The sequence below is a fragment of the Diplotaxodon limnothrissa genome, linkage group LG13 (genome assembly GCF_057381915.1).
Source record: "Diplotaxodon limnothrissa isolate DT_005_m linkage group LG13, D_limnothrissa_male_GT1.1, whole genome shotgun sequence".
NCBI lineage: Eukaryota > Metazoa > Chordata > Actinopteri > Cichliformes > Cichlidae > Diplotaxodon > Diplotaxodon limnothrissa.
The window spans coordinates 3725153-3751872 of NC_140608.1; the positions used below are offsets into that span (position 1 = coordinate 3725153).

Below are 26720 nucleotides of genomic sequence, written 5' to 3' on the forward strand. Positions count from 1 at the left end.
GCAGGAGTGAACACAACATGACGCATACTGACGAGAGACTGTCAAAGTAAAACAGGAAGTACAGAGGTTCAGACAGGAGGAGAGAGCACGGGGAGAACACAGACATAACAGGCTGGGGAAAACATGGAATAAAACACGAAAGGGGACAAGGGCTCATGAATACATAGAGGGGCACACAGGGGGTGAGAGTCACAAAGGGAAAGCACACAGGGAACCACATAACAGGGCAACTCAGGAAACAGAACCTAAACAGGGAACTGAATACAAAAATACAAGAGAACTAAGAATACTGGGCCAACACGGCCCAGGACCATGACAATATCTGAATGTTGCACCAATCCCCTCATGTTTTTTTTTAAATTTATTTTAAAAACATGACATTTAAGGAGTCTCCCTCTTTCTTCTTTCTCCCCCATCATTACCCCTTTAACCCTGCCACCACCTCCTGCCTGCAGCCCAGCCCAGTCCCAAGCCCCATTCTGGGAGGAAAACCCAATGCCAGCCAGTCCCTGCTGGCCTGGTGCCGCGAGGTCACGAAGAACTACCGTGGGGTGAAGATCACCAACTTCACCACGTCCTGGAGGAACGGGCTGGCCTTCTGCGCTCTGCTGCACCATTTCAGACCCGATTTGATGTATGAACCACAAACGCACAGATCACATTAAATTCACACTCATTCTGAACTTAATAACTAACTCAAGTTAGGTCATATGTTCTAGTTATACCTAATGTTATACCTAATCTTTTTTCATAACTTGTAGGGGTGCAACGTTACTCCCAGACTACTCTTTCCCCCTTTTGGGGAAAAAAAATCCCCAATGTAGAAAAGACGACATTAAAGCCCATTTGTCATATGTATTTTCAGTTAAAAATTGACTTCTGCATAGACATAGGTTTCCCACTGAGGTCTAAATCATCAGTCAAGCATCAGACCTATAAGATAGAAATATATAATTTCTTTTAGCTCGTATCCTCCTTTAGCATCTACTTTTTATCTATGTGTGGTTTCTAATGAAAACTGGAACCAGACAGATGCAATGAGGAACGATAAAGTAAATGTTGCAGACTGTATAACAAAGAAAATTGTTGAAAGAAACTGAGCAGAAAATAGGGAAAGTTGAGTAAGTTGCCGAAACTGACATTAACTATATCCAAATCAAGCTGCTTCAAAGACTCCACCGTTAGCTGATGGTGTGTTTGTATCGTGATTTCGGTCTCGGTTTCAGAATTCTTACACCCCTAATCCCTCGCTATTATATTTGCACAGTTAACCTGTAGTGTGCCCGTGTTTGATTAATGTGATTCATTCATACAAACACTCAATCTGTCATTTCCACAGTCAAAAACTGTTGTATGTTTGCTTCCGACACTAACCGTGTTGTTCTTGTGTGTGCGATTATAATTCTTTGAAGTATATATTGTGTGTGTGTGTGTGTGTGTGTGTGTGTGTGACACTCAAAAGAACATTATATGGAAAACCTGCAGTCCCATCAAGGAGGCACACATGAAGATAATTTTGTGTACACGTGTGTGTGTTTGTGCTTGTGTGCCTTTCCTCTCCGGCGTGTTATTTTTACATATTTTCCACTCTATTAGTTCTGTTGATTGCACTGCTATGAAATTGCATGTTACAGTTCTAATACCATTACATGTGACGCATATTTAAACACACCTTTTTCTCCGCTATGTCTCTCTGTCTACCTTTTTTTTTTCTCTCTCTTTCTCTGCTCACCTCCTCTCCAACCCTCCCCACTGTTCTTTCAGAGACTACAAGTCGCTCAATCCTCAGGATATTAAAGAAAACAACAAAAAGGTAAGAGGCAGCCACCGCTGGGCCCTTCACACCACTTAGCTCCCTCCCATCCACATCTCCATTTGGCCTTATTTAGAGATCTGCCATTAATCCATGGATATTGTGTTTATGTGGTTTGAACGGGATTGGTAGACACACATAGGAAGACAGTCAAATGCATGTGCACACACAAATGACAGTTTTCATAAGATGTTCCCCCCCTGCTGTGATGTGTGTGTGACTTAGTCACCTGGCAGAGATGAGAAAGTGTGTTCAGCTCAGCAGCATGCTGGGAGCTTACTAAACTACTTTAGCAACTTGTGTGTTTTTAATAAGAGAACATTTGTCTTGTGTTGCTTAGAGCAGTGGCTTTAAATGATATAAACAGGGATTTGGTGTCAGCCATACATTTTTGTTTTCAGTGGTTCAAAATTAATGGGACAAACTAACAATTACATGTAAAGACTTTTTAAAATACTTGGATGAAAAAAAACAAAACAATGTCTGCCTGAAATGTAAAACCGGGGTGTAGCACTATGGACATCAGCGAATGTTGTGTTTACTCCCTCGAGTTGCTCCCCCAGATCTTTACTGCAGCTGCCTGTAGGTACGTGTTTGTGGGTATTTCTGCATTCAGGTTTTTACTTAATAATCGAAAAGCAATCGAAAAGCATGCTCTCTTGGGTTTTAAATCAGATGACTGAGTCAGTTATTGAAGACTATCCCATTTCTATCCCATTGCTTTTGCAGTATGCTTTGAGTTATTATCCATTTGCGTGGTGAAGCGCTACCTGGTCAGTTTTGCAGCATTTGGCTGAATCTGAGCAGTGAGCATAGCTCTGTACACTGTTAGTTTTTCTTTAGTTTAGTCTGCTGTGGTCTTTCAGGCCTTTTGTTGATGCTGAGCTGGTCGGTGCATTCAATCTTTTTAATAATGCAAACGATTTTTGATTTGTCCACTTGTAAAGTTTTTGCTGTCTGTCTGAGGGTTATTTGGGTTTTACAGGCTAATGGTTGCTCACTTACAATAATATATCTTAGGATCTCATATTGACAATTAAATAAAAGTTACAGTGAAAACCTTCACAATTCAAATTCAGCACTTTGAATCAACAGCCTGCTTCATTTGTCTTCAAATAACAAGTGAGCAGGTCTCACCTGGCCATGAAATTGTCATCGTCAATGTCAATTATCCCATTAATTTTGAACCTCTGAATATGGGGGATTGTGTATAAATATGGTTGTCACTCTTAAACAGTTGTAAATTTATGTATATTATAAAACTCCCTGAATTAAAGCTCAAAGTCGCACTTTAATCCCATCTTGATTGTCTGATTTCCATCCCATGTTATTTTGTACAGAAGCAAAACTGCAAAATGTATGTGTGAAAAGAAGAGTTTCATTCCTCTCCTCTTCTAACAAATTTTGACCCACACATAAAGCGGATGCACACACCTATTTTTCATTGTTGCCCTATGTCTTCATGTCTGCACATTGACTGTTAAAGGTTTCCTTCCACACAGATCTACATTTTTTTTGCCCGCTGGCTCTTCGCCTCCACATTTACTTCTTCGCACACTGCTGTATTTTTCCCGCACTTACTTACACACACGCTGCACGCACCTGTATTCACACGGCACACCAGCGGTCCCCTTTTCGGCCCCGAGGGCTACACGGAACGATATGCGTCGGGTTCCTGCAGCTTGATTTCCTCTTCTCATACACTCTCTGGCTGAGCGATAACCTCTGGTGGCCCTGTTAGGCATGAATGCTAGCCTGTTGACAATAACCACAGTGGAGGGAGAGGTAGAGACCCAATCCCATATCTGCTAACTGCCCCTCACCCCCCTCCAGGTGCTCAAGTAGCCCTGAAGAAATTGGCTAGATATAAGTAATATAGGAATATGCCGTAGAAGGTGATAGCTGGTGAATAGCTGCAGCACTGTAGCCGGCGTACTCCGACCAGCTTCTCTGTGGAGATCTACACCTGGTGCTCATGTATATTTGGCAATAATGGAGATACAGGTAGATATTACCTACCACTTCCTGTTAGTTCTCATGTAGCTCTCAAAAACCTGGGTCTATAATGTATGTATTTTTAGCTGTCATTGTTTCACACAATGCTGAGAGTGTTATAAGGGGTTAGACTCACGATATTGGCTAAAGTAATAGAATGGATGATATCATTTCTGAATGGCCATTTAATATAATGTTCTAACACCTTGCTGAATTTATGCTATGAAGAATTAAATCTTTATCCCTTGAAAGCTTACTAGGAGTAAACCTTGAAGCTCTTTTTTGAACTGAATCGTTTTTGTCATATTTCATGCCTGCTTATAGAACAGAAATGACTGTTTGCATCAGAAATTAAGTGAGGGTAGTCTTTGCCTGTGGAGCAACCTTTGGAAAATCCCAGAAACTCTTCCAATGGTCGTCAAAACACCTTTTCATGGAGATATACTGAGGTGTCAAAACTCATCATTAGACCACAGGGGCGGTCGTCAAAAGCGTTGAGGCAGTCCAAACTAGTACCGAGCACCAGTGAACATTTCATCGAGAGATTTGACCCCATCGCTCCTAAATGTCATGCATAGCTTAAAGGGCGGTGATCATATTTACATATTTTGTTTCTTGTCTTTTAGCCTAACATTTCAACAAAATGTGCACTGTTCCTTTCATTTTCACTTACCTTTAGCTCCATGTACAGAGAAAATATCACAAGACTCTGATCAGAAAGATCTTCTGTTAGCTTCATCATTTGTAGAAGTACTCTGGTTGAGGTGCTGCCTGGAATGGAGGAAGACAGGAAGGAGGACATGGGGTGACCGGCTGCTAGCTGCGAATTCACCTGACCTACTTTACTGTGTCATCAGCACAGTGTATTCATACAGATGTTGTTCAGACTTTGTGGTGGGAATCTGGCAGTTTAATGTCTGATCCAAGTGAGCAGAACATTTGTGTTTTCACATGCACAGAGAAAGGTTCAGGGCTTCATGTTCATGGAAGGAAACTGCTTCAGACAGCAGATTCACATTTCAGAACAATGAGAGCAAGGCCCTCAGAAAAACAAAGCACTAAAATATCAAAGATAGCAGCCAGTGAAGTTGGTGGAGTTTTTTTAATTTAATTTTTCAGTCAATGAAAATACTCCGGTAAGTTTGCTTCCTCCTGGATTGTGCTGAGTCAAATATTGGCATTGCATGCTGCTTTATTTTGGTTGCTAGATTAATTTAGCTTCAAAATCCTATCATGAAGAGATGCTATGAGATGCAGTATCTGGAAGGTGTTGTATCACATCTCCAGCGTTGCTGCACAACTGTAAATGCAAGTGACTGATTGGATGTGGAAGCCAGGTGGTTCAGGAGAGCAGAAAGATTAGTACTGCACTGGGTGGTGTCATATAGCACCCTGAGGGTGTTTGAATAGAGAAAGTTGACCATCATAAAAAGAAAATGCTGACATGACATGAGATACAGTGGAAGAGAGCATAGTGTGGCAGATTAAGGACCCCAAAGCAGGAAAAACAACAAAATAAATGACAATGGGTGTTTAGAAAGGAGACTTTTTAAGAGGAAATCATAAATGTTTGCAGATCTGAGTGAAAGAGACTGATGAAAAGAGAAGAACCTGTTCAGTGCTGATTCCTGATGAGTTATTGGAAAGTATAGAATTTATTGAATGGAGAGCGGGAATGGAAATGTAGAGAAACGACGACTATCTCTGCTTTTCATGGGCAGTTGATAGACATGGCCCCCTCCTCTCACCGTCTATCTGTGAAAAGTGATTGCAATGAGCTCAGACTGTGCTGAATTATGACAGATAAGGGCAATCAATATTGGGGGTTGGTAGAAAAAAAAGGGGGAGAAAGTGAATAATTCAGAACATCCACAGCCTTTGAAATGATCTGTTATCAAACGGTATGTGTTTGCATGTTAATTTGTAGAGGTTTTGTATGTTTTATGACTTTGGAGCATCGATATGTTTGGACCTTTTGCTTGTGTTTGTGTGTGTGTGTGTGTGTGTGTGTGTGTGTGTGTGTGTGTGTGTGTGTGTGTGTGTGTGTAATGAGGCCAAGGAGAAGTAATTTGTCATGCCATCTGATAGTGTAGCACCAAGCACCAGGCTAAATCGCCCTGAGCGCAACCATGAGGGGTTGGGTTGAAGGAAGGAGGTGCTGATGATTGACAGCGATAGATAGCTGTCAGTCAATGAGAGGGAGTGGAGGGGGAGCAGGGAGCAGCGGCCTGGGGCAGGCGGTGGTGACATTTAGTCCAGACCCAGAGCTTTGTCGGGAGGTTGATGGAAAGTGAGAAAACTAGATATTCTCCAAAATGTGTGATATATATATATATATATATATATATATATATATATATATATATATATATATATATATACATATACATATACATACATACATACATACATACAGTGGGGCAAAAAAGTATTTAGTCAGCCACCGATTGTGCAAGTTCCCCCACTTAAAATGATGACAGAGGTCAGTAATTTGCACCAGAGGTACACTTCAACTGTGAGAGACAGAATGTGAAAAAAAAATCCATGAATTCACATGGTAGGATTTGTAAAGAATTTATTCGTAAATTCGGGTGGAAAATAAGTATTTGGTCACCTCAAACATGGAAAATCTCTGGCTCTCACAGACCTGTAACGTCTTCTGTAAGACGCTTTTCTGTCCCCCACTCGTTACCTGTATGAATGGCACCTGTTTGAACTCATCATCTGTATAAAAGACACCTGTCCACAGCCTCAAACAGTCAGACTCCAAACGCCGCCATGGCCAAGACCAAAGAGCTTTCGAAGGACACCAGGAAAAGTATTGTAGACCTGCACCAGACTGGGAAGAGTGAATCTACAATAGGCAAGCAGCTTGGTGTGAAAAAATCAACTGTGGGAGCAATCATCAGAAAATGGAAGACATACAAGACCACTGATAATCTCCCTCGATCTGGGGCTCCACGCAAGATCTCATCCCGTGGGGTCAAAATGATCATGAGAACGGTGAGCAAAGATCCCAGAACCACACGGGGGGACCTGGTGAATGACCTGCAGAGAGCTGGGACCAAAGTAACAAAGGTCACCATCAGTAACACACTACAACGGCAGGGAATCAAATCCCGCAGTGCCAGACGTGTTCCGCTGCTGAAGCCAGTGCATGTCCAGGCCCGTCTGAAGTTTGCCAGAGAGCACATGGATGATACAGCAGAGGATTGGGAGAATGTCATGTGGTCAGATGAAACCAAAGTAGAACTTTTTGGTATAAACTCAACTCGTCGTGTTTGGAGGAAGAAGAATACTGAGTTGCATCCCAAGAACACCATACCTACTGTGAAGCATGGGGGTGGAAACATCATGCTATGGGGCTGTTTTTCTGCCAAGGGGACAGGACGACTGATCCGTGTTAAGGACAGAATGAATGGGGCCATGTATCGTGAGATTTTGAGCCAAAACCTCCTTCCATCAGTGAGAACTTTGAAGATGAAACGAGGCTGGGTCTTCCAACATGACAATGATCCAAAACACACCGCCCGGGCAACAAAGGAGTGGCTCCGTAAGAAGCATTTGAAAGTCCTGGAGTGGCCTAGCCAGTCTCCAGACCTCAACCCCATAGAAAATCTGTGGCGGGAGTTGAAAGTCCGTGTTGCTCGGCGACAGCCCCAAAACATCACTGCTCTCGAGAAGATCTGCATGGAGGAATGGGCCAAAATACCAGCTACTGTGTGTGCAAACCTGGTAAAGACCTATAGTAAACGTTTGACCTCTGTTATTGCCAACAAAGGTTATGTTACAAAGTATTGAGTTGTATTTTTGTTATTGACCAAATACTTATTTTCCACCCTGATTTACGAATAAATTCTTTACAAATCCTACCATGTGGATTCATGGATTTTTTTTTTCACATTCTGTCTCTCACAGTTGAAGTGTACCTCTGGTGCAAATTACTGACCTCTGTCATCATTTTAGGTGGGGGAACTTGCACAATCGGTGGCTGACTAAATACTTTTTTGCCCCACTGTATATATACACTTTACAGGTAAAGGAAAAGGTTTTTGGTCCTAGATGCTTTCTGTAGTAGTTTAGCTGGTGTACTGTTGGTCAGTTGTACTCGGGGTTTGGCTGTATCTAGTTAAACCTTGTGCAAAAGAGGGATTGCATTTTTTTTAAATAAGCTCGCCATTGTCAGTCAACGATGCATATCAAACAACATAATTTAAATGCCATTAAAAAAAATGAATGAGAGAGATTATTTTAACCCTTCTACACTTGAAGTTGATTTCACAAACTCGATGAAAGCCCACCATGAAGATGGAGCTTGATTCAACACCACCTTCTACTCCATTGCTATGCTACTCTGCTGCATGTAGTACACACAATAGTGAGTGTTATAAACAAAGCAACTGTACTGGCTAAACTATATGGGGGAACGTATATCAGCAGGTCTTAGTGGTGGGAATCACCAGGCGTTCTATGATATGTTATCACAGGACACAATACAGTATTATTGTGATTTCTTTATTATTTTTTATTTTAGAATATCAGAGTGATTTTAATCAGTCCAAGTCAGACTGTGAGTGTTTTCAGAAAGGTTACCTCCTGTCAGGTGGCCTGTGTGATCAAAAGTGGTCATGAGTGTGCAACACCCTCAAACTCTAAGAAACCATTTAGTTAGCAGAAGTTGCAGTCAGTTACAGAATGAGGAAAAATTCAATACAATCAGGCAACTACCATGTTTTTTGTACATACATGGAGGTTGATGTCCTGTATTTACTCATGTGACTGAGCTTGTTCTGAATGAGGAGTTAGCTTTGTCAAGCTAAGTGTATCCAGAGTTGGATGTTTTTTTTGGGGGGTGGCCTGATTTAACATAAGTTTGCTCAACTAATATTATTAGGGTTGCAGTACTAGTATGCATTCACATGTATTTGTGGCAGGGCCTAGGAGCTTCTCATACATACTTGTTGAATCATATAAAGTGTTTTATTGCATTTTGTTTATATTTATATAGCAGAATCTTAACTGTAATAAGCATAGTGTATTTATGTAAATCTCAGTCATCACACATACAGTGATTATTAACATCTATATATTTTTATAATAACTATATAATATATTCAATTCATTATCCCTCTGCAAATGTGATGTTACGTTCTTTGTTTCCATTTTTTCATGTTTCACTTGTGATGTACATCGCCTGTATGTAATTTAACAGCCACAAAATTTGTATCCAGTAGATTTTGTTCGGCTCAGTACAAAACACAGAATGGAGAATTTTAAAAAGTGCCAAAGGCCCATAGGAGGGGATTTCGCTCATTAGTAAAAAATAATAATAATAAAGATAATGATATAGTTATAATAAGACTCATTAAAGCTTGATAGTAGATTATTTTATTAAATTTCCTGGGCCAGCCGTATCTCCTCAGCTCTTTTTAAGACCTGTGGTTCTTCCTAAATGGAGCCACACTGTTGCACTTGATATTTGCTTTACCTTACAATATAAAGTACCTTAAGGCAACTATTCTTGTGATGTAGCACTATTTATTTGTGCAGCTGGATAGTGTAGTGGTAAAAATACACACCTCTGGAGTGGGGGTCGCAAGTTCAATCCCCGCCATGCTAAAAACCAGCCCTGGAGTGGCGCAGCTACGTTTGCAGCCTGTCTGGGTGACATAAAAGTGGCTCAAGCCATCTTTTTTACTCCCTATAACTGTTTCAGCCCACTATGAGTATGCATGATTATGGTTATATTTACTGTTTTTAAAATTTAAAAGCTAAACATGCGTTTTAAAAGTTATTTTAAAAAGTAATTTTCAGCAAGAAATAAGTGAGAGAGAGGTACATTGTTATTTCTGGCATCTCTGTTTTGGTAGTTTTGTTGTATTGCCACTTTAATTTTTTACTTTACTGGAGATGCTGTACTGTGTCACAGACTGCAGGCTACCACCTTTGAACACCATCCTCTTAAAAACAACAGGGCTTTGCTGAGTAGTCATCATTGTCTCAGTACGATACGACCAATACTTTTCAAACTGTAAGAGAAGATATAAGAAGAATAAAGCATGACACTAAGGTCGAAAAGACTGTAGCGCATGTCAAGACTAACATCGACCCTGAAACAAAACCCAGTTCGAGAGCCTCCCCCGACCTCCTCCTCATGCAGCTCTCACTTTCTCCCACTCTCACGCTTTCCTTTCTCTCATTCTTTCATTCTGTACCTATTGAGCAGCAAAGTTGTCGCTCTCTTTCACAGCCTACCCTGGGCAAGAGGGGAACAATGCAAGCACACTTTGCTCCCCTGAATACGTGTTAGAAACCCAATCAGGCCCTCTTATTCGTCATATTCTTTTCTCTTTTTTCTTTCACAGTCCTGTCAGGGAAAAGGGACGGGGGGGGGGGGGGGGGGGCTCGCTTTTTTTCCCGCCGTCTCTTCTTTTTTTCCTGCTTTGTTTTTGTGTACATGCACTCACATGCACCTCATTTTCCTGTGTGAGTATAGTTATTCTACCCATGGTTAGTTTTTTAAATCAGTAGAAATAAAACAAACAGGTAAGAGTGGAAAAACAGTCCTTCTACCAATTGATTGTAAATTGAGAAATGCCTCAGGTATATGAACTCTACAAAAGCATGCATACATGCCATAGTTACATCGTAAACGGTTAGTTATGTCTATAACTTCTGTTCCCTGAAGGAGAGGAACGAGGTACAACACATAAGTATGGGATATCACGCCCTCGCGTGTCCTGGCTGAAGAAACCTTTATTCACACCTTTACGGCAGATGACGTGTGATGACACGCGCAAGGCCCCGCCCGCACATATAGCCGCTGCCATCACCGTCATCCCTCAGTTCGATAGCCGCTCTTCACCGAGCCAACTGCTCAGTGGGGCCACCCTGTGTTGTACCTCGTTCCTCTCCTTCAGGGAACAGAAGTTATAGACATAACTAACCGTTCCCTTTCAGTCGATTCACTCGGTACAACACATAAGTATGGGACCTATATACACGCCCCGCAGAGCAGCCACCGAACCGGAACGGGACCACCACATCCTTAGTGAGTGGTAGACCCAGCAGAAAGGACAGCATGAGCCACCGAAGGGGCTGTAACGTCCAACCGATAAAACCGCACAAAAGTGTGCGGCGACGCCCAATTAGCCGCTGCACAAATATCAGCCACAGGCACCCCTCTAAAAAGAGCCCATGAGGTCGCCATCCCCCTGGTGGAATGAGCTCCCACCCCGTGGGGCAACGCAAAACCTCCGGTGCTGTATGCCAGCGAGATAGCTTCTACAATCCAGTGGGACAGCCTCTGTCTGGACAGAGCTCTACCTCTATTCGGATTAGCGAAGCAGACAAACAACTGGTCACACAAACGCACATCCCGAGTGCGCTCAATGTAGGTGCGTAGCGCACGCACCGGACAAAGAGAATGCACCCTCCTCTGCTCCTCAGATTCAAAAGGAGGGGAGCAAAAGCTCAGCAACTCAAACTCCATTGAACTATAAGATGCAGGCATGACCTTGGGAAGATAGGCGGCATTCGGACGCAATACGACCTTGCGGCCATCAGGAGAAAACTGTGTGCAGGCAGGATGCACAGACAGCGCATGAAGGTCCCCCACTCGCTTCGCCGAGGCCAAAGCGAGAAGTAATGCGGTCTTATACGAAAGAAGTTTCATATCTACCGACTCAACGGGTTCAAACGGAGGGCCACAAAGGGCCTCCAGCACCAAAGACAAGTCCCAAGCCGGGACACTGGACTTAAGCACGGGCCTCAGCCGGCGAACCCCTTTCAGAAAACGCACGGCGAGGGGATGCGCACCTGGTGTCACCCCGTCAAAACCGATATGACAAGCAGATATAGCCGCTAAATAAACCTTGATCGTCGAAAACGAAAGGCCTTTATCCAACAGCTCCTGCAGGAATGTCAAAACATCCACAATAGAGCACTGAAATGGGAGAGTGTGGCGGTCCTGGCACCATCGCTCGAAGGCTCGCCATTTGTAAGCGTACAAGCCTCTAGTAGACGAGGCCCTGGCGCTCTGAATCGTCGCTACCACACTAGGTGGCAGACCCTTAGCAACCAAGTTTAACCTCTCAGCAGGTAAGCATGAAGGTGCCACAGATCCGGGCGCGGATGAAACACTTCCCCCCCCGCCTGAGAGAGGAGATCCCTGCGGAGAGGAAGCTGCCAAGGACTTGCTGCAAGCAGGCTGATTATTTCTGCATACCACGACTTCGCGGGCCACCAAGGGGCCACCAGGATCAGAGAGAGGGAATGCCGACGCACCCTCTCCAGAATTGGAGATATCATTTCCACTGGGGGAAATGCATACAGGAGCACGTCTGGCCATTGGTGCGCTAGCGCGTCCAAGCCCAAGGGTGCATCGTGGTCGATTATGGAGAAGTACAGGGGGCAGTGAGCATTCACCCTGGAAGCAAAAAGATCTATTTGCGCCTCGCCAAATAGATCCCAAATCTGAGCCACTATTGAAGGGTGTAACCTCCATTCTCTCACCAGAGGACCCCCCCTGGAGAGAAGGTCCGGCCCCAGGTTCAGGTGGCCCGGGACATGGGTGGCTCTTAGAGTCAGAAAATGAACACTGCACCATAACAGCAGAGAGCGAGACAGCTGCAACAGGGGAAGAGAGCGTGTTCCTCCCTGCCTGTTTATATAAGACACCACTGTTGAATTGTCCGTCCTGACTAAGACATGCTGGCCCTGCAGGACTGGACGGAAACGCTTTAGAGCTAAGAACACTGCTAACAGCTCTAAGTGGTTGATGTGCAGCTGGCGCTGAGCCGCGGACCAGATCCCTCTCACTGACGCACCCTCGCACAGCGCTCCCCACCCACTTAGGGAAGCATCTGTGGACACCACCTTGCGAAACAACACCCTCCCAATCCGAGAGCCCTGGTGCAGTAGCCCGGGCTCCCTCCAAGGACGGAGAGCTAGCATGCAAGACGCAGTTACCGGCAGCCTCCTCCGGAGGTGACGCGAAGCACACAAACGGTGAGAGAGGGTCCAGCGTTGAAACGCTCTCATTTTCAACAGCCCAAGCGGCACTACGGCGATCATAGATGCCATCATGCCCAACAAGCGCAATATCGTCTGGAAACGCAGTCTGCGTCCCAGCTGAAATTGAGCGAGGCAGCGATGAAACGCGGCCACTCTGTGCTCTGACAACCGTGCGCGGCTGGAAAGAGAGCATATTTCCAGACCGAGAAAAGCGATCTGTTGACCTGGGATTAGCGAGCTCTTCTGAAAGTTCACAGAGAACCCCAGTGTCTGAATGTGTGACAGAACCCGCGACAGCTGCGTCTCCGCCTGTTCTCTGGAGCAAGCCACGAGAGCCCAGTCGTCCAGGTAGGCCAAGATGCGGATGCCCCTCTTCCTGAGGGGCGCTAGCGCTGCCTCGGCACATTTCGTAAAGGTGCGGGGAGCGAGCGACAGCCCGAACGGCAGCACTAGGTATTCGTAGGCTACGCCCTCGAATGCAAACCTCAGAAACTGCCTGTGTTTCGGGTGTATAGCGACATGAAAATAAGCATCTGTTAGATCGATTGTCGCAAACCAATCTCCCGGGCCGACTGCACTCAGGAGCTGTCTGAGTGTTAGCATCCTGAACCTGTACGTTCGCAGGTACGTGTTCAAGACTCGCAGGTCGAGGATGGGACGAAGCCCTACCCCTTTCTTCGGAATGACAAAATAACGGCTGTACCAACCTTTGTCCGTCTCCGAAGCGGGGACCACCCGTATTGCTCTCTTCTGTAATAGCGCCTGTATTTCCTCTCTGAGTACCAAGGCTGCCTCGGGGTTGACAATCGTGTTCACGACTCTTTGGAAACGAGGCGGCTTGACCCGGAACTGCAACCGGTAACCCATGGCAACGGTTTGCAGCACCCACGGAGAGGGGGCGCAAGCGCGCCACTGAGGGAAGTGAGCAGCCAGCCGGCTGGCCTGCAGCACTGACGGCGGGGCGCCGTCGCCCCCCAGTGTGTCTGCAGGGGACTGCATCCCCTGCCTGACCTGGCTCATTTCGCCTGCAGGTTGAGCATTTGAGATTGTTTGAGAGTAAACAACACTCTTTATTGATTGCAACATGGGAACATGTACATTTATACATTTTGTTGGGTGCACCTTTTCCGGGGCATAACAATGAAAAACAGCGGGAACACTCGATGTGGTCGCTTGAACATTCAACACATCTGAACCGTGTGCAGGGGTTATGTGCTTGGGAGACCGCGATAGGGAAGTGCAGCGCCTTCTGGGGCTGACAACCTGAACAGAACTTAAGCGGCACCTCTTGTGCGGCAACAGAGGGGTAAGAGCAGCGTCTCCCTGCTGCCGGATCCCTTCCCCACTCGCAATCACAGCTAGGAGGGCTGAGGCTTCTTCCTCCTGGGCGTCGGGTCCCGTCGGGGGCCCGGGGGAGGGCCTTTGCCCCAGGCCGACTGGCGTGGAGCTCGGGCCAGAGTACGTGCTCTCGCCGGCGGCCCTCCCACTCCAGCAGTGGGCGCCGGTCTCTTGCCAGCTGTCAGAGGAGCGGCGGGCCTGTGAGAGCTAGCAGTGGGCTTGGGCTGGGGCTGGCGTCTGGGGATGATGTCGCGCAGAGCTTCCGTCTGCTTCTTCCTCAGATCGAATCTAGCCTGAATGGCTTCAAGTGAATGTCCGAATAACCCAGCCGCAGACACTGGTGCGTCCAGATACACAGCTCTGTCTCTATCAGGGACGTCGGAGAGGGTCAGCCACAGGTGCCTCTGCGCCACCACTGTCGAAGCCATCCCTCTGCCCAGGGAGAGCGCTGCACAGCGAGACGCACGGAGGATGTAATCCGTGGTGACTCTAACCTCGTTAAGAAGAGGTGACAGCGGGCTGTCCTCCGGAACCAGCGATCCAAGCTCCGCCAGGCACATTGCTTGGTACGTCTGGAGCATGGTGACGGAGCTCATGGCTCGAGCGGTGCCGGCCTGAGCCCGATAAATCTTCTCCAGCTGCGAGGCCGAGAATCTGCAGTGCTTGGACGGCAGAGTTGCGGGGCCACCGACACCATGGTTATGGGACGGGGCCAGATAAGCAGCCAGAGACGGCTCCATAGGGGGTGGGTTAGCTAAACCAGCTCCCTCGGCGCCGTCCAATTCCATGTACTGTCCATAGCCGGGCACAGTGACGCGGGTAGACAGAGGTTTGTCCCATGACGCTGTTAGCTCGCAGAGAAAGTCTGGGAACATGGGGAGGCAGTTTTTGGCCGTTGCGGGCTCCGGTGGAAGGAAAAAACCCGCAAACCGCGACGGCTTCCGAGCTGGTGGAGGAGAGGGCCAGTCCACCTGCAGCTTCTCAGCGGCACGGCGAAACAGGGAGAAAAGAGAGGTGTCATCGTGGCCGACCGGCGCAGCAGCGGCGGCATATTGGGTCGACAATGAGCTCTCCTGCTCATCCTCCGACAAACCATGGATGTCCAGGCCGATGTCCAGCACGTCATCGTCTTCCTGGGGAGCGCTGGCGGGCTTCAACCCAGGCTGAAGCCCGTCAGCGCTCCTGCATGGTTCCGGTCCGTCATCGGCTAACCCGTCAACGTATTCCATGTGGTCAGCCCAGCTAATCGCGGGGACATCGACCTGAAAATTTTCGTCTTCGGACTCGGACGAAGCCGGGGCTCCAGACTCGGAAAGAAGAGGGTCATGCCGTGCGACAGCCGAGCGTCCCAGCACTCTTTCCACAAACGTCACCCGTCTTTCCAGGGTCGAGCGTCGGAGCTGGCGACAAAACGCACAAGCTTCGGGCTCCGTCAACGCTCTCCTAGCGTGGACGATCCCCAGGCAGACAGGGCAGGCATCGTGCTGGTCGCTGTCGTGCAAAGAGAAACCACATCCCTGAGGACAGGGGCGAACAGAAGATTTCTGCTTTGCTCGCTTCGGTTTGGAGTCCATTCCCAAAACGCAAAGCGAAACGCTGCACAAGAAAAACTTGAAAATAGCGCTCCGCGGGCAGCCTACGCACCAGCTGGGCGGTGGAGGCTAACACCAACAGGGGCAGTTAAGCTAGGTTCAAGTTGGCAGACAACGGAGCTAACTAGCAGTAGCTAGCTAGCCCAACTCAGCAGAGGTGTTCTCAGCGAGGTGAAGAGCGTAAGAACTGAGGGATGACGGTGATGGCAGCGGCTATATGTGCGGGCGGGGCCTTGCGCGTGTCATCACACGTCATCTGCCGTAAAGGCGTGAATAAAGGTTTCTTCAGCCAGGACACGCGAGGGCGTGATATCCCATACTTATGTGTTGTACCGAGTGAATCGACTGAAAGGGAACCATGTACTTTTAACATCTCTTAAAGGAAAACCGGCTGTACAGGAGCATCAAGGAAGTAGCCACTGTGATGTCAATGAGTGATTTGTGATTGCCTCAAGTTAATCCCTTTGTTTTTATTTTTTTGTATTTTTGACAACCAGAAGTGACCTTTTTTAGACGAACTTGTCTGTAGAAGACACCAAAGACACTGTGAGGTCCACCTGTGTCACCATACCTGTCTGTGAAATTGGTCTTGCCCCTGATAATTCAGACTTTTGGTCTTAATGCAACTGAAACACGCAAGTTATAAAATAAAACAAAAAAAAACCCCTCATCTGCAGTTTTTGTAAAGTGGGAAATTTGCTATAGAAAGACTGCATTGTACCAGGCTGTAAACATGCTTATATCTGTGACTAAAATTAGGAATTTTAACACAACATCTACCTGGCTTTTGGGTCCAGCCTGCTGTTGTCATTAGAGAAACATCAGTTTTTTTCCGTCCTGGCTTCATTTTTAGCCCCTGCGGTTGCAGCTTGGTTAGAATCCACTTTTTCCCTCTTATAAAAACACCTCAGTATATATAGGACGTGGTTTGACAGACTTGAGAGCAATTTCTGAGTTGTTCCATGCATAGTCACTACATAGGCACCTCTAACTACTGATACAGTATGATTTAGTAACCAGGCCAAAAATATGACAGAGACCACACAATTCAGAAAAGAGCTTTGAGGTTTTCTCCTAGTAGGCTTTCAAGGTGTAAAGAGTTAACCAACAGCTCAGTAGTAGAAAGGCCCCATGTGAGAGTAGTGCAGGTGCACATTTTTATCCAGGGAAAAACCCACTGGATTTTTTCCACACTAGTGAGAGTGGGTATGAAGCAGACTATCTCCTGCTGTGTGCTACATGTGAGAAAAGCCAACTTTGGACCGTATCCCGACCTGCTTCTTACGATATTGTCCAGAATAAAAGTGAAAAAATGTCTCTAGAGGCTAGTTTCACAAGAAATTGGAGACTGAAGAAGCAGGAAAGAACTCAAAATTGTAAATAGTTAAGCAGGCTCTTCAACCATCAAGGAGGGTTTGGTGGAAATCGTGGGGGTTGATAGACTGAGCAGATCAACAGAGGCAGTGAAACAAACGGGTGCAGCAACAGGTTGGAATTAGATCAACACTATCAAGCAGGCCAGATACAAGCTGCGATACCTGAGAGAGATGGATGACGAGGTTGTGTGTGCGCAGGAATGGAGGCTGTGTGTTTGTGTGCTGTTAATCTATTTATTTACCTGTCATTGGCTGCGATAATGGTTTTCATCCCTTCTCTCTGTGTCTCTCTGTCTCAGTCTATCTTGTGATGGGGGATTGGTTTTTCGTGTGTCGCTTGATAATCACACCTGTATTTTCTCATCAGACTCTAATCAGACCAATTACACGCGTGACGGAGAGCGTGGGCATGTTGATGCAGGGGAGCGATAAAGACACACACATACACACTCACAGACACTTCGGGATTAAGCTCTCTGTCTTGGGGTATCTACGTCCCTTATCGGGGACAACCATCCCTGACGTGGCCTGTCAGCAGGCATGCCAAAAGTGTCGCTCACGCACAAACACATGCGAACACACTTAGGTCATGTATGCAATGCACCAAATATAATCTATGTCTAAAAAAGAAAGCATGCCTCTCCTGTCTTGCTATTTACCCTTTGATCCCTCTCTGCCCTCGTTGTGATGAAGAATACTCTGAAAGTCTGTCTATTCTCGTACTTGTTTCGATAGGCATATGACGGCTTCGCCAGCCTCGGCATCTCTCGTCTCCTGGAGCCATCCGATATGGTGCTGCTGGCCATTCCTGACAAACTAACAGTAATGACCTACCTGTATCAGATCCGGGCCCATTTCTCTGGCGAGGAGCTCAATGTGGTGCAGATAGAGGCCAACAGCAACCGCAGCACCTACAAAGTGGGTGACTTTGAGACTGATACAAATGCATCAATAGACCAGGACAAGTTCTACGCTGAACTGAACGATGTGCAGCCCCGCAAGGCTGACTCTCAGGCTGCTGTTTCTGCCAGCGGTGCCACCACTGAATCTAACACAGCTGAAGCTACTGAGGGAGAGGTGAAGGAGCAAGGTTTGAAGGCCGAGGTAGGAGCAGTTTCGGCCGGCTTGTCGACTCCAGCGCTGTCACAGTCCTCGCTTCCTGTCCCATCACCGCGCACAGTATTAGTTTCCACAGCAACAAACTCAACCTATGTGATGGCGTCAGGCTCTGAGGAGAGGGGAAATCTACAGAAAGCAAACACTTTAGACCTTAGTGAGTTACCACAGCGAGTGGAGATGGAGAAGGAAAGGCAAAACAAGGATGAACCAGGAGAGCAGAGAGGAGAGGGAGCTCCCGAACCAGCGTCCCCTACCAGGAGAGGAGCTACTTTGTCCCACTCGCCACCCCATCCGAAACTGGGCTTCTCCTACAACAGGGATGCCGACCTCATCAAGAAAAAGAGGGCAAGCCTGCGTCACTCAGAGTCTGAGCCTGCATCAGATACCAGCTCTTCTCCAGTGAATCATACAGATGCCCCAATCAAACGGGTAAATACACATGAAGCCTAACATTTCATACTTTATTAACACACTGTAGTGTTTCCTGAATATTGTAAATATATGACGTTGGAAAGTAATCAACTAAATTACACACGTCTAATCTTGAGTCCAGTGCCTTAAAACACCTCTGGGTCAGTCTGTATGATCTGGACTAATTCTAACTGCTTAATGCAGGTATTAAGATTCTGACAGCGTTTGCGTGCAGATTCCTGCTTTTCCCCCTAAATGAATTGTTCTCATTTTTATCCTTGCACCCTGAATTTGATTGAAACTTTCACAGCTACATCAGTCAAAGACAGAGGATACGGTGAACATTCATTCCCTTCTGACGCTCGCTAAGCTTCAAATCCCGACCTCGTTGATGCGGTTGCAGAGATGACCGTACTGAAACTCTCCCGTTCTGCATTAGATGTTGTCGTCACCTGTCTTGTAGCCGAGAACCAGACGCGTCTGGGCCGAGCCTTTAACACGTGGCAACTATGAAAGGCACTGGGAGAACCCCCTGCTTTGACATTTCATTATATTTTTCATTATATTTCTCATCCCTGCAGTTGATGGCAGTCGCACCGTGACTGCTCAGGCGTGGCGATGCTTTGCACCGAGCACACATCATGTCGTCTCTCACACACGCCCTGTGACACACACCTGTATGTGCGTGTGTGTGCACAATCACACTGAATGCACTGCTGTCTGCGTTGGTTAACCCCAGATTACTGCTTGTTGTTTACAAGTCGAAAGGTCACAGGGCAAGCGGGGGGCTATGACAGTCATGACATCCCATTTTGATCTGCTTTTATCTAGTTAGCAGGATGTATCCAGGCCAGATTTGGGGTAATATTGCTAAATGTAAAAGCTCTGCTTACAATACACCCAGAATTACCTTGCAGATAAAATTCTGACTTCAGTGTGTGGTTTGCTTATTTGCCAAAGCCGTCATGCTCTCCACACAAATGGACCCAGACAGGGCTATGAGCCCAGGTTCCCCTCAGAGGGTGCATATCATAGGGAACATACCTGCTCCTGGATTAGAAAAGCATAGGGCTGAATTAATCCCCCACTTGCTGCATGTCCAGTAAAGAAATGTGAAAGCCGCTTGTGTGATAGTTTGCGGCTGAAGATAAACACATCACTCACCATTCTAAACAACATTATTGGTTTCATTCTTCTGGGGAAATACTTTGAAAATTAGGAGTGCCTCTTTGACCACTGCAGTCATGATTTATTTTCTTTTTAGGAGCCACGACCTGCCCCTGTGTCGAGCCCCCCAGCTGAGAAGGTGAGTATGGTTTAAAAGAAATGGATTGTTTTAGTACTTCAGACCTTGATTAGCAAGTGGTAAATTATAAGGAGAAGCTACCTTACATAGGAAGTGGCCGCAGTCTTGAGCAATAGGGCAAAAACACGGACAGTTGGAGATCCAAAGGCTGAGTAGTCATTCCTGTTATACTTCTTTAAAGTCCGCTTAAAGTCAACTGCCTGGGTCCATGCATAGGTGGTGTATTTTGATATAAATTCTCAGTGAACAAGTCCAGGCAGTCACAAAAACTAAGCAGGCCGGTTGGCATCAGCATGGACCTTTGCGCTTCCCAGGTAGACCCTAGCGGACTCGTGGATGCGAAAAATATGCAACCTCTTTTTATCTTCTGTGACTTATTACCCAGGTGATATACTAGGTATGGATACCAAAGATGATTTCATTTTTATATCATTAAGAAGTTAGATTTAAAAAAGCTATATATTATTATACAACATTCCAGGATTTTTTCCTCTATCTGGCATGCATGTTTATGCCGCATTGGCAACCACCAATTGCTAGAGAAAAAATGGTTACTCCACATTTGGTTGGCGAGTGATTGCTGGAGGCTGTCGCACTTCAAACCTCCTTGCAGTTTGTTTGGTCACTAGCGGTTTATGACAGTTGTCACTGGTTTGCCTGGAAGACACTGACTTTTAAAACGTAAAAAGCTGAAGTTGACCCATTTGAAACCTGTTATTTTAGTGGTAATGCACAACAAAGTTTCACTACCGCTCTGTGGTAGAGACAAGTTTGCAGACAAGTCAACATCCTCCATGAAAATCAAAGTTGACCACGTCAATCTGCTAGCATCCAAAGAAATCACAAGGTTTTTAGTGCAACACCCTCTTTGCAACCAGTTTCAACTATGGGGAACCTGCAACCTCCAGCAATCACTCACCAATCAACCCTGGAGGTTGCCAGGGGGTCACCGGTCTGTAGGTCTGTGTGATTGAGGTCTGGCTGAAGAAAGCTTACCTTATTTATGGCACAATGTGATTACAATGAACCCTTCCCAGTCTCAGTTACAATAGCTTTAGTTTTCTGAGTGTATCCTCTCTCTTTTCACATGTGTAGAAGGTCCTCTCTCGTCAGGAGGAGTTGAAGGAGAGAGCCAGACTCCTCTTGGAGCAGGCCCGCAGAGATGCTGCGATGAAAGCCGGCAGCAAATACATCTCCAACTCAGCTGCAGCTGCACCAAACAGAGCTGCAGGTGTCTGTGATGTAAGTCCAAGCCTTCCTTTTTGTCTGTGTGGGATTGGAGGTGTTGGTATTGTCCACTTAAAAGAATGAAATTGTCTCTGTTCTACCATCATTCTGGTAGAGTTTGATCTTCGTTTCATCTGCCCAAAGAATGTTTTTCCAGAACTGTGCTGGGTTTTTTTAATGTTTCTTTTTTACTGTAGTCCAATCTGGACTGTCTGGTCTTGAGGCGTATGACTGGCTTGCACCTTGCAGTGAACCCTCTGTATTTACTTTCATGCAGTCTTCTTTTTATGGTAGACTTGGATATCGATAAATCTTCTTCCTGGAGAGTGTTGTTCACTTGGTTGGCTGTTGTGAAGGGTTTCCCTTCACCATGGAAATGATTCTGTGATCATCCACCACTGTTGTTTTCCATGGACGTCCAGATCTTTTTGCGTTGCTGAGTTCACCAGTGCTTTATTTCTTTCTCAGGACATACCAAACTGTCACTCCTAATATTTTAGCAGTTTCTCAGATGTTTTTTTTTCTGTTTTCGCAGCTGAAGAATAGCCTGTTTCTCCTGCATGGAGAGCAAAATCTTCCAAATGCAAGCACCTCACGCAAAATCAACTCCAGACTTTTTTTCTGCTTAACTGATAATGACATAACGAAGGAGTTTCGTCACTTGCACATGAAATAACCTTTGAGTCAAAGTACTCCAATTAAAAACTGAGCGGCACAACTCCTAAGAAAGCTGCCCATCTACACATTAGGCCATGACCATTATGTAACCATTACTGGAATATGTTTAAGTGAACAGGTAAAAAAAAAAAAAAAAAAAACTTGTGTCAGTGTCCAAATATATATGGACATAACTGTAGATGTGGACATTGTATCTAAGAAAGGCCCTGAGAGTCAGGATGAGGTCTGTGTAGTGAGTAAAAGCTTGCTTGAATATGAGTTTTGTTGTATGGCATCACGTCAGTGTGCAGGGAAAGCTAATAGGGTGACCCCACACCTCCTCAACTTATTCAGCGCCCTCATGTCACTTCCACAGTCTCTCTATTTGCTGCTCACTGCGCTTCCAACATGCTGGAAAAGCTTGTCCAAACTGTCTCATCCTGTGGCAGCCCACTTTGGTGAACACTTTAAGGAAAGGCTTTGAGAAGGAGAGAAGACTTTTCCTTATTAACTTCTGCTGAGACTCACTTACACTCTGGTGTGTGGAACATGTCAGTGTGGAAAGCTCAAATATGGATGGACTTCTTCGCTCTCTCCTCTCACCATAAACATGTCTCCCCCTCTCTCTCGTGCTCTCTCTCTCTCTACTCAGACTCTCTCTTTGGTCATCTTGACTCTGCACAATTTTTATGACATCCCCCACCAATTTTGCTGCCCCCTCACTTTACCCTGAACACTGAGTAAATGTTGTACACAAACACCTGTCAGCAAAAGTACATTCATGGTAAAAAAAAAAAAGAAAAAAAGAAGGGGGCCAGAAATCGCTGTAGCGAAGCAAACTAGACTAGAGAAGATGCGAGTGAAATTGCCAGCTCTGAACTGAGCACGCTCCACTGAACATAATATACTGGGAGGAGGGGGCACACTGATGAACCAGGAGTTACCCTGGGAAAGCACTGTGGTCAAATCCTCCGTTATGTTTCCAAATATTTCAGAGAAAAGGAAAGGGGGAGGGTTAAGAAAAAAATATGGTCTTGTGAGAATTGTGACGACAAGGGATTTGAGGGTAAAATGAAATAAATACCTTTTGGTAATGAAATATCTAAAAGGCAGCAGCCGCATGCCCCCTGCGTTTGCTCCCTGAGTCCTTAAAGAGAAATATGCCCTTGAATTAGATGTTTTTAAAGTGTGTATGTGTGTGTTGTCGGTGTTTGTTCATGTTTGTGCGCCGGCCACAGGAATAACCAGTTCGGCATAATCTGAGGAAATAAACGAGGACCTTCCAAGGACTGGGAGCCGTTAAAAGTCTTCAGTGGAAGAAAGCAAATTAAAAGAGTTTTTCAAAGCTGTTGCAGTGCTGATATATTTCCTTAGCCACAAAAAAAGGTCCTCTTCTGTCCCTTGTTGTCTGGCAAGATGGCGGACTTCACTTAGATTAGCTCCTTAAAGTAGGCAAACCCACCCCTCCACTCTTTCTCTCTCTCCTCCTTATTTCCTCACTCATTTCCAAGGACAATTGGTTAATAACCCCTAAACACACACTTACTTACACATACACACACACACACACTCCTCTGCATAAAAAAGGAAGGGAAGCAAGAGGGGTGGGAGGGAGATATTGAATTGTTTACACTTTTTTTAATAGAAAACATTGATCAAAGGAATACGACTGGCCTCGAGGCCAATGTGCTGATAATTGTTAGTGATTCAGATTAGATTACTTGATGTCTTGTTTTGATTAGCATGAGTGTGTGTGTGTCTGTGTTATCAGCTGGAGAGGCCCAAGCTTTTCCCATTTAACTCTCCATCTGTCTAAGTAGGTGCTTTGTGGTTTAGCATGCATAGGGTATAATTTAATTCAGCTAAAGCAGGCTTCGTTCTTCAAGGGAAACGGCTAATGTGAGGGAAAGGTGGGGCTTACATTAGCTGCTTTAGCGTATAGCTTTCAAAGCACAAACGACAAATGAGTCATCAGGTGTCATCTTTTAACTGAAATCATGTCGTACACAAAGCTGCAGGTGTCAGGATTTTTATATGATAATGCAGTTCTCTTTTATCGAAAAACTGATACTCCAGAAAACTCATAGTTTTAGTGCTAATTATATTACACTGGTCAGCAGTATTTCAGGAGTTGTCTTCAGAGATAAAATGAGCTATTACTTATTTTGTCTGCCAGCTCTAAAGAAGTTAGAAGTTAAAATGGCTCATTTTTCTGGCATTTTTAAGAGATTTAATTTTTCCTGTTTTTACACTTGTGCACTGATTAGATCAAAAAAAGATCAACTCAGGTGAGATTTAATATAGAAATTTAAAAAATCAAAGCTTATTCAGCTGCTGGGCCAGGCCAAAATGTTGTCTAAGTGGGATGGTGTGAAACAGTGATTAATTGGAGATTGATTACCCAGAGTGTTATGACATACATCTCAAATGTTAAAAAAAAGCAATCGTTATTTACTATTTAACACTGTAGGACATCCCTTTGAGTGTTGAGACTAGTTATGCTACTTAGGTTTTAGGTTTGAAACCTTCTTTCCCCACAGCTAACACTAAATGTGACAGAAACCTCAGAAACATATACAAACTGATACATGATCAAGCTCAGCTATACTAGCTATCTGTACTAAAATCAGGTCTTCATCTATTCATGTGAACATAGCACGAACAATGTGTTAGACACTTGTTTGCTGTGTGTGTGTGTGTGTGTGTGTGTGTGTGTGTGTGTGTGTGTGTGTGTGTGTGTGTGTGTGTAGCCCTGTTCTCCTGACCTATGCTCTCCCTCCTGCCATCCCTAATTGTAGCCCACAGTCACTGCTTCTTTCATCTAAGGTCACAGGTTCCTCTCTTTCTCCCTGCCTTCTCAGTCTTTCTCTCTCCTCCTCACTCCATTTCTCTTTCATGTCAGATTTTTGACTTCGAGCCCCAGTTCTTTCCTTTCCCATCTCTTTATTTATCTTTGTCTGTCCTCTCTCTGTAGTCTTTGATGGATGACCAGTACTACTAATTGTTCTGTGCTCACCAGCGTTGGCCTCACCACCTCCTCCTCCTCCTCATAGGTGGCCTTCACAACATATCAGTAGTCACTGGTGCAGATGTCTTGTAATGTTGTAATGTCACCACCCCCTACCTAAGCAGTAGCCAAATGGGTGTGACAAAGTGGGTGAGAAGACCATTTGTCTACATTCTTAGTTAACATTCTTGTTTTGATTTAACCATATTTCACATGTAATCTGCAATAGGCAAACATCTACTATCCCGGGTTTGTTTATGTTCTGCACTTTTACAGATTATATAATATAACATCTTGGTTTAAATCAATTCATGCAAGTTTGTTAAGTTAACATGTTATTTATTTCAACTGTTAATTTGTATTGTTTGAACTTATCTTTACCTACCTGTCTTCCAGAAGCAAAAGGAGGAAATGTAGTTCTACTTCCTGCTTTATACCTTCTGGGTTCATCTGAGGTCACAGGAAGAGACCAAGGGCAGGAGGGGAAGAATTCTTATAATTTAATAAAGTTGATTTTAAAGGGTTTATAAAGAAATAGATTTAATGTTGTGATATGTATTGATTACACCAGAGTTTATGTTGCCAGTCAAGAGGAGTAGTAGAGGATGAATATAATCATGTTCATCTCACCTACCTACTGAATGGAATAGTCCAGAGGAGAAAGTGTTTGATTAAGGGGACTATTTAAGCAGACGAACTCAGGTGTTTCAGAAGAAGGGTTCAGGTCAGTGTAGCTGTGTGCAGTTTGACCTTAATTTCCGTTGATTTAAGTTCAGTTATGTTTATTTGAATTGAGTTTATTATAGAGTTGAGTTTCTTATTTGTTTCTTTGTAAATATTCTTGGGCCACAGAATGGTGAATAAATCACTTGCTACACTGGACAGCATCAGTCTCCTGCACTTCTTTGACCGCTTAAGTCGAGTCCTACCACAATGGGTAATTAATGAGCTTTCCTAAAAATATCTAGACTTTTTTTTTGTCCTTAGTCCTGACATCCCCAGTTTTGGTTTTAGTCTTTCTTTTGCTCTTTGGACTTTCCCACTGTTATTCTTTTAATAGGAGGTGTGTGTGTGCGTGTCTCTGTGTGTCTGTTCACTTCAGGTCTTCTCATCCATTAGCAGATGAGAACAGTAATTTCACACCGGCCTGGCCAGGCTAATTATCAGGATCCACACTTGGTTTGGGGAGAAGTGTGTGTGCATGTGGACCCACAAAGCAAAATGTGCAACTATGTGTGTTCCTTTGCAGAAAACTGTAAAGCAGAAATTTGTGTGTGTGTATGTGTGCAGATTTGTAGCACCTGTGCATATTTGAACGTCTTTTTTTTATTTTGTGTGTGTGTCTTTGAGTATGTGTGTGCTTTGCTTGTGGAATGCGTTCAAGAGTGCACGCAAATGCCTCGGTGTTTTCCAGGTAAGAGAGTTTCCCTGCTCACTGACTCGTTGTGATTCCTATAATTGGGTCCCGTTTGATTTTTGCCGACCAGCACCCCAACCACCTCTTCCTCCCCTTCTTCCCCCATCACCCCCCTTATTCCTCTTCCTTCTCCTCAGCAGTGGAGAGGACTCCTGGGTCTCTGCTGTTGTGACCTGTGGGTGTTGTCACTCACTCCCATCTGCTGTCTGTCCTCTCATTCTGACTCGTCTGTCATGTCCTCCTTTCTTTCTGAATTAGATTTCATTCTGTTTTAAATTGGGGACCAAAACAAAGCCCTCTGGCTGTACTGTGATGTATGTAAAAAAAATGAAATTATTATTATTCAAAAAAAAAAAACAATAAAGAAAATATCCAAGAGCCATTAAAAAGGTTACCTTTTACCCAAGGCCCTCTGACTGAACCTTGTGTAAAAGTCCCTTTAAAAGA

The 26720-nt window shown here is 45.1% G+C and overlaps 1 protein-coding gene across 2 annotated transcripts in view; it reads left to right on the top strand.

Annotated features, from left to right (window-relative positions):
• Positions 1 to 26720, top strand: part of ehbp1 (EH domain binding protein 1) — a 175490-nt gene that overhangs the window by 89133 nt on the left and 59637 nt on the right. For both annotated transcript variants that reach the window (XM_085369657.1, XM_085369656.1), the window contains 5 exons: positions 456 to 634; positions 1765 to 1813; positions 17865 to 18677; positions 19924 to 19965; positions 21061 to 21207. In XM_085369657.1, the coding sequence (XP_085225783.1) occupies positions 456 to 634; positions 1765 to 1813; positions 17865 to 18677; positions 19924 to 19965; positions 21061 to 21207 (1230 nt within the window). The remainder of the gene's footprint in view (positions 1 to 455; positions 635 to 1764; positions 1814 to 17864; positions 18678 to 19923; positions 19966 to 21060; positions 21208 to 26720) is intronic.